The following is a 13,277-nucleotide window of genomic DNA, read 5'->3' on the forward strand; positions in this document are numbered from 1 at the left end:
TCTCAACCATATACAAGTATACAAATAGACGAAATTGCGAAGCTCAGGGTCCACATGACATGCAAATAATAAATTAAAAATAGAATTAAAATTTAAATTTAAAATTAAAACACAAAAAAGCCAAGACATTGTGCAAAGACAACACAAAGAAGTAGCAGCAATATTGACGTGTAGCTAGCAATATGAGCATTGAGGTAATGTATGGTATTTGCAATCTAGATACATAAATATAGTCAATTGATATGTAATATGATAAATAAGTAATAGATATAGATAATACAGAAATTATCAGTGTATGATAATAGTTGTTTAAGACATGTGTAAACAATGACAGGTCAGAATGTTTCACAGCAGAAGTATAGATAGATAGATACTTTATTAATCCCAAGGGAAAATTCACATACTTCAGCTGAATAGTGATAAAAAACAATATTAAATTAAAGAGTGATAAAAATGCAGGTAAAACAGACAATAACTTTGTATAAAGTTAACGTTTATCAAGAGTATCAAAATACTTAAGGTCAGTATGTTTTCTACATGCACACTCATCTTTGCAGGAAAGTGGCTTGCATGTATTAGCGCTAACAAACGCAAATTATTATTTGGTGAAATAACGGAACAGCGAAAAGAGATTGAATATATGGGCGTAGGTGAAATATGGCAGAGCTACTACAAGTTTAATTTCAAAGAAGTTTATATTTATAATAATAATGGATACAAATCCATACGTCCAAAAGTATCCAACGTTACACAAAATTTGTCTGAAAAACACGGACAAAGAAGTTTTCTTGGATTTCTATATGAATCTGAAAAATCACGCTTGCATATATAATAAACCAACATGTGACGAATTTTCAGTGAATATAGTTTCGAAAGACGGAGATATCAAAAGACAGAGTTGATTTTCGTGTTTATCCAAAAGCACAGTATGATGATCAGATCTGGGAAATAACTAGCGTAGGGCACGCACGGGGGTTGGCGAGTGAAGCAAGCAGGGGGCAAAGCCACTTAGTATATAACATATATAATATATATATATATATATATATATATATATATATATATATATATATATGTATATATATATATATATATATATATATATATATATATATATATATATATATATATATATATATATATATATATATATATATATATATATATATATATATATATATATATATATATATATATATATGTGTGTGTGTGTGTTCAGTATCTTTCTAATGGTGGAATATTGAAAGCTGGCTGATCTAAGCTGAGGGATACCTGCAGTTTCTTTAGATGTTCATCTGGATTCTTCTGTGACTTCCCAGAGGAGTTTTCTAAGCATTTTTTTTTTTATAGTTATATTTTGCTAGGCCAGACACTCCTATGCAGATTTACTACCTCTGTTTTCTCCATTTGGATATTACACAGTTGGGAGTTGTGGTTTACCCTTCTGCTCTCCCTGTGGTTTGCTGGAATCCCAGGGTTCTAGAGATGCTTTATAACCCTTTCCTGACTGATAAATGTTAGTAACTTTTTCTTTCTCAGGTCTTGTGGAAGTTCTTTTGATCAAGTGTTGGTGTGCTGCTTGTTGAGACCTTTTAGCCAACATCATTCTACTACATTTAAAATGATGTTTACAATCAATACGACTAGCAGCTTGTGCGTGTGGAGTCTAACTGAACCTGTTATCTTTTACATTTGGTTCTTTGGTTGATTGAGGGGGCCAATACTTCACATGAAGGATATACATGTTGGTGAACATTTTTCTTCAATAAATCAAATGGTCATTTGTGTTTCCTCAGGTTGTCTTGTATTTTACTATATTTGTGTGGAGATAAGAAACAAAGTGTTATAAATAAGCAAAAATAGAGGAAATCAGGAAGGGTACAAAGACTTTTTCGTGGCCCATATATTAAAGTGAAAGACCACAGAGTGATAATGTGTTGAGGCATCAAAGCCTCATTTAATTCAGGGGAAAAAAATCAAAAGTAAACAAAGCAATAGCAAGACGAATGACAATAACTCCAGTCCATTGCAGAGTCACAAACTACTCCAGCATTCATGTCTCTTTGATGTGGGAGGAAGCCACATTGACAAGGCTTGAATTTGCAAACTCTACACAAACACTGACTGGGACAGGATTCAAATCTAGGACTCTGGAGCTGGGAGCAGGTAGCACAAACAATTTGGCCACCCTTTGGTAAATGTTATCAGTTATCTGAATCTTTTTCCTCTTCTTTCCAGACTCCAATGAAGAAGGTCAACAGCCTCATTGGTGATGCAGGGGTCACGTTTCTAAATGCGGTGAGTAGCCAGCTTTGCGTTATTGGCCTTGCGATGAACTTCCATTCAGTTGTTTTAATTTTTTTTTCTTCCCTTGTATGTCTAGTTTACGGTGGCACCACTGTGTTGTCCGAGCCGCAGCAGCCTGCTGTCAGGGAAGTATCCCCATAATCACATGGTCAGGAATAATTCCCTGAGTGGAAACTGCAGCAGCATACTATGGCAGAAAATAGAGGAACCACAGGCCTTCCCAGTTTACCTGCAGAAGCAGGACTACCAGACCTTTTATGCGGGCAAATATCTTAATCAGGTAAGACAGCTTGTCATTGCTTGCTTGCTGCCGGCCATTTCTAAAGACACAGATTAGAAGTAGAATGTGTGGTCAGCAGGTACACCTGTAGACCGGCATATAGGACACCATCTACAGGTAGTTAGCTGTTGTGCAAATAAAGGTGATACGTGTGGTCAAAAATCTGAGTATTGGGTAGGGCTAATTGGAAATATCTGATTCCATGCCCAGTCTAGTGGTAATAAATCACACATCAACCTTATGCAGCTGGACTCCGTAATGTATTCAGATTTGTGGATTATTCGAACAAAACACAAGGAATGAGGAATGAAAGGGAAACAAAGCATCAGAGGAGATTGAACAGTAAGTTAAACCTGGCTGCTTGCCTTGGCCTGACTGTACCAGGGTCAGGTTCCTTGCTGTGGTTTTATGGTTTACCATCTTACTGTATGCATCTGACACAAGTGCATAACCTGAAGGAACCACACAGAAATGACAAACTTGAGTGGTGGTCACCATTGTTAAAAAGGGGATGCAAGTGAATGTATTCATTTTCCAAAGGTCACACTACTCGGCCTACCTGTTAATCAACTCTTAGTCCTTGTACGGTTATCTGAATTTGCCCAATCTGGTCTACAGTTGACCAAGTTTACGACTGTGCACCTCATAGTATTTTTTTTGTTTAAGGTACTGGGATTCTCCTGCTACCTGCCATCTGATTTCTTGTTTTTGCGGAATGAGAGTTGTGTTTGCACACTTAGTTTTAAAAAAACTCCACCACTTGAGCAGTTGCTCAACCTTTATGTGCAGGCCCACTACCTCTCTGATTTGGAGGTGCCGACTCTCCTCCCAAAAGGATCACACTCGGCTCCAAACAGTGTGCACTGGAGGTCACAACCAAATAAGGACAAGAGGACAACAACATCTGTAAACAACAGAGATGCATTCTTTTGGTTCTCAGACTAAATCCTGTTCAAATGTTGCATTGAGTGAATGTGCAAGACCAAGAGACTGTTGCAACATGGTCAGTGAGGGACAGTTGGTTGTCAATCACCATCCCCTGGCTATGAACAGACTTGGTGTTTGTTAGTGATAATGAGCTGAGCTGAACAGAGGCAGCCCTGCGATGGACTGGTGCCCTGTCCAGTGTTTGCTCCTACCTAGTGCCCTTTGCTAGCTGAGTTAGACTCCAGCACCCCTGTGATTTGAAAGTAGCATTACATGAACATCTGAGCTGGCATAACAAGAAGGTCTGTCTTTGCCAGGTTGAGCTGGAAGTGGTGCTCCTTCATCCAGGTTGCAGTATCACTGAGGCTTGTGGAGATTCTAGCAGATCCAACACACTGGTCAGTTTAGAGTCACCATTTAACCTAAACATATAAGAGGGTGCAAATTCCCCATAGACAATAACTGGAAGCTGAATTTGAATACCGGGCACTGAGTCTAGCCATTGTGGAGCCATTCTGCCGTAGGAGAAGAACAAAAATCAATCAACACTAATAAAAAGATTAATTTTTAATTTAGCCAGCACTGTGCAAAAACAAAATTGAGTGTGTGGTACCAGAATTGAGTTGCTTGTCACTAGCATACTCCATTAGGCACTGTAAACAATTGATCAGCTTTGACTGTCTCAAATACAAGGAATTATTTTTGTAATACTGAGTGCCACCCTCAATGTGTTTCTCTTGTAATTGGCTGATTGCAGCTAGTCTGGATACACATTGTTGTGCTGTATAATAATCATTTATGCTTTCTTTACAGTATGGCAAAAAAGATGCTGGTGGAGTTGCCCATAAGCCCCTAGGATGGAATGTATGGAATGCACTGGTATGTGAAAAGCTTTTTATTTTTCCTCTGTTGGCATAAATATTTGAGGTACTAAAGCAACCTAGAATAATAAACTGAGTTGCCAATGTATTAGGATGACATATTTAGTAATATTTTATACCTCCTTTGACCTTAAGAACAGTATGAATTCAGCATGCGTTCCACAAGATGCTTGATGCATTTGTACCTTGCAGAATTGCACAGTTGGTGTAACTTGTTTATCTTCCCCTGTCTTGCTGCACGTATCCCTTGCCGCCTCATGCCAAAGACTAAGGTTTGGGGACTCATTGTCAAATTCCTAGAGCCATTTGGTGACAGTTTGTGTCTTGTACATACATTTTCATTCTGGAAGTGTGCCTGTGGATAAGCTGTAGTCATGAATGGATGAACTTGATCAGCAACAAAGTTGAGATGCACCTTGTTGTTTAGAAGATTTGTAGTAGGTATTGGGACCCTCATGTGTGCCACAGCATCACACTGCTACCACCAGCCAGCACTGTTGACACAAAACAGGATATCTCCATGAATTCATGTTGCTTTTGCCAAATTCTGATTCTTCCATCAGCTTGATAGCACATTAACTTAGGTTCTTCTGACCAAGTCATTTTTCTCCACCAACATCGGCACCCACCTTGGTCTTCAGCAAATGTAGCCTGTTTGAGAAAAAGTCTGTAAGTATTGCATTGTGATGTGACAGGCTGTTGAATTTAAATGCCGTTTGTCTGGTTGTTGCAAGTATATTTGTGTGTGTGTGATCCTTCAATTCTCCTTCACCATTCTCAGTAAGCACTTGAAATTGTTGTGCATGAAAAGTCCATGATGTCATCTGTACAGTAGATACTAAAACCAACAAGCCTACTATCATGCCAAGTTCAAAGTCACTAAGGTCACTCAGTTTGCCTATTCAAACACTCAATTAAGCAATAACTGATGCTAGAAAACTTGCATTGCCTGATTTGTACCACACACCACAATCATGTGTGTCGTAATGGAATTTGGATTTTGTGTGAAGGTGACGTTGTACCTAATAAACTGACAACCGAGTGACTATGCACAAGGGAGTGCTGTTAGACCACATCTTAAAGCTGAGCACTAAACTGCTGCCTGTCTTCTTCATCTTTGTATTCATGGTGACATGCTTCATTATCACTACCTACTGTACTGGATGGTGAGGGGAGATTTGTCATAAATCAGACGCTGCCACCCAAACCCTGTCTTAACTCAAAATTCAAGTCCATCCTGTGAAAGGAAACTGTCAAAACACAGATTAGCATCTGTTGGACTAGAGGTACAGCTTGAGATCTTTAGACAGGCACATCTTAATAGAGTTTCCCTGAAAATCTTTCCTTTAAACAGCAAGAAGACAGCCAAAATAACTCACAGTATGAGATCTGAAGTTGACTGATAGTCTGCATTTGGACTTCTTCATTGTCCTCGGCTTAGACTACAGCTGAGGGGTGATATCTCGACTGCACTGTTAAGTTCACTGTTGAACTACAGCTTCAAAAATGTGAATGGATGGTTAATAGAAAGCTCTGGCTAGGCAAGAGTATGAGACTTTTGGAAAGAATAGAGCTGAAATAAAAATGATTCAAGTTTATTGTCATGTGTACACAGTACAGTGAGATTTGTATTTGTATGTCTTCCATAGAGTAGTCACATATATAGACATGTTCGATGCAACATCAGATGATACTTTCAGTGCCTGTAATAAGTGTTCAATTTTCAAATGTTCAAAAATTTTCACATTTTGTTGTACAACGTTGAATCCCAGCGAATTTAAGTTGGCTTTTTTGGCATTGATCAGCAGAAAAAGACTCTTTAACATCAAGGTGAAAACAAATATCTGCCAAGTGGTCTAAATTAATTACAAGTTATTCATTCCAAGGGGTGAATACTTTTTGTGGGCACTGTATACAGAAAATAATACATCTCACAACCTTTCATGCAACTGTCAGTTGAGTAGCCTTATGACCTGAGGATAAAGCTGTCCCTGGACCTGGTAAAGTTCCTGAACAGAGATGGTAGGGAAGCATCTGTGGAAGTATGAGGAGGTCTTTTATAAAATTGTGCGCAGTGTGTTATATAAGAGAAGTGGCTGTGTGCCAATAATAATTCTGCTGTTTTAGGATCAAATGCATAAGGATAGACATCTCAAGAAGTAAAGGCTCTGGTGAGCCCTCTTGACAATAGCCAAGATGTGATGTACTCATTTTGAGTCATCAATGATGGTGACTCCTAGGAAATTAAACCTTCTGATCCTCCCTACAACATCCCTGCTGACGTAAATACCTACAGTCATGAGAAAAAAGAGGGTATACCCAATGAAATGCTTATTTTAACATACTGTATGTGGATGTATCAAGGTTTGATTATCATGTAAGCAGTACTTATAGGTTAAAGGTGATGTAATATAACCAACGTCATGCCACTTTTAATTTTGTAGTCCATGGTGTAATTTAAATAAACATAAATGCACATTTTGACTGTGTGTGGAAAAAGTAAGTCCACCCCTACATTTATGTTTACTTCATATTCCTAAAATTAGAATCAGGGGTGTCAGATCAGGCGTACATGATCAGAACACCATTAGAGATGATCTTGCATGACTTTGTGCAATTATTTAAGTCTCAGACATTTAGTTTGGTTTGCTCTTTGTTGTTCAAGTGTGTGTTATCACCATGCTAAGATCAACAGAGCTCTCTAAGGCCTTCATTACAAAGGTTAGAGATGCCTATGAGTCTGGGAAGGGATATTTAAAATGATCTCCAAAAAACTGGAAATCAACCATTCCACTGTCTGGCAGATCATCTACAAGTGGAGAAGATTTCAAAAAACTGTTAATTTGTCCAAACTAGGCCACTCCAGGACGTTCAGCCTGAGAGCAGAATGCAAGATGATGAAAGAATTCTCAAAGTGTCCCAGAATTTCAGCAAGTGGCTCTTGCCAGTCTTTATATCGAATTAAACATTAGACAGAGGTCCCACAAATTAGATCTACATGTGAGGTGTGTCAGAAGGAAACCTTTGCTGTCCAGAAAGAACATCAGGGCAAGACTAAAGTTTGCCAGTGAACATCTAGTCAAAGACCAGGACATCTGAAACATTGTGCACTGGACAGACAGGTCAAAGATGAAGTTATTTGGGCACAATACCAGAAGACATGTTTGGTGAAAGCCAAATACAGCATTTGACCAGAAGATTCAGATAACAGTTGTTAAGGATGGTAGCGGGAATATTCTGATTTGTGGCTGCTTTGCTGTTTCAGGGCCTGGGCAGTTCACCATCATACAATCCACTAAGTATTCTTTGTTATACTATAGGGTGCTTGAGAACAATGTGAGACCATCGGTCAAAAGATTGAAACTCATCTGAAAGTGGACCTTGCAACATGACCATGACCCTAAACATACCTGTAAATACCTCAAGGAATAGCTGAAAAGAAAGAAATGAAGAGTTCTGGAATGGCCACATCAAACCCCAGATTTGAATCCAAATTGAGGTACTTGTGGGGGGATTTGAAACAGATGCACAATTAAGATACCCCTTATACATCACACAGCTGGAAGAATTTTGCATGGATGAATAGGATCAGCTTTCTCCCAGTTGATGTCAGAGACTCAGCTTTAGGAAATGCTTACTTGAGGGGGCAATAGTAGCTAATAGAGCTGAAGGCAGACTTACTTTTTTACACAGATTAAAATGGCATAGTTGTTCATTTTTTATTGAGTAAATTATTGAAAAGTCAAGTTTCCATTTTTTATTTACATTTATACCACATTTATCTAAAGATACTGTCATTAAAAAACAAAAAGAATATCATGGGGTGTACTTACTTTTTCACCTGACTATTGTTAAATCTTGCAACCCTGAACTGGATTGAGCCAGTTTCGGAAGGGCTGGGTAGGTGGAGGATGGGATGTATCATCTGACTAACACCTTATATGTCTGAAGTGCAGTAGGTGCAAAGCTGTGGTTAGACTACAATTTGAGGCCCACGGTTAAACAGCATCTGACTTGGAGTGCAGCTTGATGTCTGTGGCTCGACTGCAGCTTAAATAAACCTTTTGGACATTTTATAAAAATTACAGCGTAGAGGCACTATCTGAAATACTGTAAATAGACAGTTGAGCTGCATCATCTTTGGCTGTCTGGAAACGTATAAGCATGTGGGACCCTGGTGTGAATGCTACAGAACCACAAAAGATGGTTTATGCAGTTATCTGATGGCTTTACTTTGCATTCTGTTATACTTTTATTTCAACATAACACCCTTTCTGGGTCACAAAATTCAAGCGGACCACCATATTCACCCAAATTATTATCCAACTGGACCTGGAGCTACTAAGGCAGGAAGTGAACTCGGTGAGAGCCCAGTGAGGTGGTGGAGTGGCTGCTGTATTCAGTTGAGTTTGTTTTTTTATATGGCTCCTTCACTGAGTGCAGGCTCTGAGAGCTGGGACAAGTTTATAAGTAAAATACAATTACAAACGTTACAATTTACTAATTACACAATGCATACGCATAAAACTACTGATTTGTTTAAATACACAGTAAGTCACTCCAAACTGATTAATATAAATTAATATAAATGGAACCTAACAGTATTAATTGTTGACCTAGGGGCCAGTTGACCACCAGAGGAGAATTAAACAAAACCTCCAATCAGCAGCAGCCCTGGACAAAATAAACCGCTGGGGGCATCCACAGTCAGTTATAATGGGCAAAGGCAGAAGATGAAATCAGACACAGTCAGAGTCTTGTAGACGTCAGCCAACTGGCCCCTCGCCTCGTCCTGGACATTCTACAGTAGAGTCTGTGCTGGTCAGTCTGTGGAGCAAAGCATACGTTTTACAGCTGAACTTCTGCCTGTCATCTTTTCCACCCCGTATTTAGGTTACGTTTACCCCACTATCCTATCTAGATGAAACGCTTCCCATTATGTACTGTAAGTGAGCATAAGGTTAGAATTTTTGAATTATCATCACATTCTAAATACCCCCCAAAAGGCTGGCTACATGAAGTGGCGTTTAAAAAATATGGCCTTTCTGCTTGAATACTAGCATTTTTTTGCATGATTAAAGCCTCTCACACCAAACCACCACCATTGCCTATTTGTCCAGTTAGTATTTGCCTACCCTCGTTTGAGGAAGGAGCACTGGAATCAGCGGGTTGAAGACTCCTTTCATCACATTGGCTGGCCCAGCACTGACATTGGTATGGAATGACCATTGGGGTGGGGGAGTATGGGGGGGTTTATAGCTTGATGGTCGAAGTCTCCAGGACTCTGAACAAATCAGAATCCTTATATGTGATATCACCTACTCAGCACTTGTAATGTTACTATTGCACTATTTTATTGAGGATTTCTGTGCTCTGTTCTGTGTATTGTATTTACTCCCTTTTGTTTTTTGACACATGCTGCATGCCCAACCTGCCTGGTAAGGGGTCTCCCTCTGAATTGCCTTTCCTGAGGTTTCTTCCATTTTTTTCCCCTACAAGGGTTTTTTCATGTCATCTTAGAGAGTTAAGGTCGGGGGGCTGTCATAAGACAGGGCTTGCTAAAGCCAATTGCGGCATTCCTTTTTGGGCTATACAAAAATTCATTGTATTGTATTGTGCATGTGTTGTCTTTCTGTTTACTGCTGTCTGCCAATTGTATAAATGAAGGAGATGTATACTTAGGACCGAAGCCAGTAAGCACTTTTTTACCAAGCAGTTGTCAGAATCTGGAAAAAACTCTTGAGACATGGAGTTGAACAGAAACTTTGGTGACCTTTAAGGAGTATCTGGATGAGATGAGGTAGGACAGCTTAGCTATTAGCTATAGATACAAGCCTGATGAACTGAATGGTCTCTTCTCACTTGTCAAATTTCTTGTGTTCTTAGTTTTGTTCACTGTGACTCAGGTAATGTGTTTTGAAGGGTGCTCCCTATGCACTTACCTCATATTTCTTGTAAAAATCATGTCAGAAGCTGAGGACCAATAGATAATTCTTATTCACAGAAAGAGCTGACTTCGATGAATGTTATACTGCCTGTGGACAGCCTCAGAATGTTAATTTCTAAATAACCCAACCATTGAGCAACTCCCTCAACTCTCAGACTGTTCATCTCTTGCAATTATTAAAATGGATGCTGTTCCCCATTTTAATTTTATTAGTACCTGACCCTGCTACCTCTCCACCTCCGAAAATTCTAAACTTAAGTTCCAGCCCTCCTTTCTTCTTTGGTCAGGAACTCTGATGGACCTTCCATCAAATGTGTGACCCTGATTCAGGAAAAGTGTGAGGTAGGGTTGTTGCTTTCTGTCTTGGAGTGTTCAAACTGGGCACTTGCTCTTCATCCATTTTGCTACTGGATTACCTTCCCCTCAAACAGCCCCTCTTGGTTTCTAAAATACAGTGCGTTGCTGCACCTACCACATGATGAACCACCACAGGATCTCGATTAGGACCCGAGTGCAGCATCAAGAATAATTTAATATTTCCTGGCTTCCTATCCATTCTCCCTTTCTCTTCCCTTAAATTTGAACCTAGTTTACTGTAAGGAAATGTGTCCATCTGGTTTCCAGGTTTTATATGTTATATGATATGTTAAATCCTAAATCAAAAACAAAGTGTCTGCTCTGTAGAAGCAGTTACTTTTGTCAGCTTATGCTTATTTCACGGAAAACTCTGATTGCTTTTTAGATAGTAAGAAGGGAACAATCTGTAAATGGTGTCATAGCCTATCTAATGAAAACAAGGATATGCTAAGAGAACATGGATGGTCACTCCTTTTAGGTTCCCTTTTTTTGTGTTGCTGATGGCAGCTGCCTTTTATAAATGGACTTTGACCTTGTTCCTCGGAGCATAACTAATTTGCTTCTGTCAGCTGTTACAGCTCTGCTTTCTTTTGTTCCTCCTCAGGTTGGCAACTCTCAGTATTATAACTACAGTCTGTCAGCAGATGGCAAGGAGGAGAAGCATGGTGACCAGTATGAGAAGGACTATCTGACTGACCTGATTGTACGTGATGCTTAGCTATTCCGGCTGCTGTATAGGTGTATGTTTTTATTTTCAGTGGGGTGTAGTGGGTAAGGCAGTGGTTTTTAAACCACATAGTTGCTGGTTCAGCCCACTGTGCGACCCTGAGTGAGTCGCATGACCCATCTGTGCCTAAATTGTACAAAGAAGTGTGTAAAACAGTAAAATGTGTCACCTTGTCTAAAGACACATGCCAAATGTAGAGTGATGGTAATTTTTTAAGTCTATACATTACGTGATTCTTTTATTTTAGACTAACCGGTCAGTTGAATTCCTTAACAACAAGAAACCTGGAAAGCCATTCTTCATCATGCTGGCTCCTCCATCTCCCCACTCACCTTGGACATCTGCCCCACAGTATGCTGGCTTCTTCAGCAATGTCCAGGCTCCCCGTGACGGCAGTTTCAACCAATCTGGCAAGGTAAACTCTTGTGTATGGTACAGATATGCTGATACCGGTATGATGGATTTAATACAGTGCACTGCTGACCCCTGGTGTGCATCACAGGAGTTGCAGGCAGTCTGATTATAAAACTATTTCAGTAACCAATAGGAGACATCCATCAGTTGTGCTGTTGAAGAGTAATTTTCTGACACCTGCTTCTCTTCCAGAATAAACACTGGCTGCTTCGTCAAGCTAAAAGCCCTATGTCCAGCACCTCAGTGGATTTTCTGGACAATGCCTTCAGAAAGAGGTGGGCAAGCATTCTTCCATATTCTTTTTTTTAACTAACATAGAGCTAGGTGATTTTGAACAAATGTGATCCTGACAGAAATAAAAACAAAAATGTATCTGTTTCTGTACAAACCACACATAAAAGAATTCAGGGGCATAATTATTTTAAGCTATTACAGTTTATGCTCAAAATTTTCATTAACTAACGAGAGTAATACACAAATTTGTGAGAGCAGCATTTCAGTGGCCTCTGTATTATAAAAAGGCCACCCACATAACTGTATACTATAAGGTGTGTTAATGTACATGGTAAGAGTGTTGTAAGTGCTCACTCTGCCAAGTTCACAGGCAAAATGGCAAACAAGTAATTTGTGATTTTTAGCCATCCATTATGTCAACTGCATAATCCAGTTCAGGATCACATTGAGCACAAGTGAGGAACTTATAAAGAAAACGGCACACTAACACATGTGTACACACACACACACACACACTCACAACAGGCTAATTTAAAGCTGACAATTAAACTTAATGTAGGAGGAAGAGTAGAGAAAAGCCCATCTGAATACAAGAAGAACATGGAAACTCCACACCGACTAAAGAGCGCCTACTCCTGGAGTTAAATTGGGGAACCTGAGTTGTAATTTTTTGTGAAATTAATAAATAATTACAATTCCGATGATATATATGCATTTAAAGGTGTGATACGAAAAACCCAGGAGTCTGAAAGTTTTAGGTTCTTGTACTATTTGGTGATAGATAGATGGTGTGAAAGGCACTATATAATAAATAGATAGATAGATGGTGTGAAAGGCACTATATAATAAATAGATAGATAGATGGTGTGAAAGGCACTATATAATAAATAGATAGATAGGACACTATATCGTGCCTTTCACACTATCTTATCTATCTATTATATAGTGCCTTATCTATCTATTTTTTTGATTCATGGAAGAACCTTTAGTCTGGAATCCTCTTTTAGACTGTCCATTATTGCTTTCCAAATCTTTTGTATCAATTTTATTTAAACAAAAAATTTTGAAAATAAGTCATTTGATTGATACAAACATGAGGTGCTGGCACACCCCTGCCCACCTAGCGGCAGCCCTGGGGATCAGATCAATATGCCTGGTTGAACCTTTTCTCAGTCAGGTAAAAAAGTTAATTTATTTCTTTCT

At 39.1% G+C, this 13,277-nt stretch overlaps 1 protein-coding gene across 1 annotated transcript in view; it reads left to right on the top strand.

The window, feature by feature from the left end:
• The window catches only part of gnsb (glucosamine (N-acetyl)-6-sulfatase (Sanfilippo disease IIID), b), a 60,143-nt gene that overhangs the window by 14,669 nt on the left and 32,197 nt on the right, over nucleotides 1–13,277 (top strand). Inside the window, exons 2-7 of the mRNA XM_039768318.1 lie at nucleotides 2,239–2,298; nucleotides 2,384–2,587; nucleotides 4,328–4,393; nucleotides 11,304–11,402; nucleotides 11,674–11,841; nucleotides 12,033–12,115. Of these exons, the coding sequence (XP_039624252.1) occupies nucleotides 2,239–2,298; nucleotides 2,384–2,587; nucleotides 4,328–4,393; nucleotides 11,304–11,402; nucleotides 11,674–11,841; nucleotides 12,033–12,115 (680 nt within the window). The remainder of the gene's footprint in view (nucleotides 1–2,238; nucleotides 2,299–2,383; nucleotides 2,588–4,327; nucleotides 4,394–11,303; nucleotides 11,403–11,673; nucleotides 11,842–12,032; nucleotides 12,116–13,277) is intronic.

Source organism: Polypterus senegalus, chromosome 11 (genome assembly GCF_016835505.1).
Source record: "Polypterus senegalus isolate Bchr_013 chromosome 11, ASM1683550v1, whole genome shotgun sequence".
In the NCBI taxonomy this organism is placed as follows: domain Eukaryota; kingdom Metazoa; phylum Chordata; class Cladistia; order Polypteriformes; family Polypteridae; genus Polypterus; species Polypterus senegalus.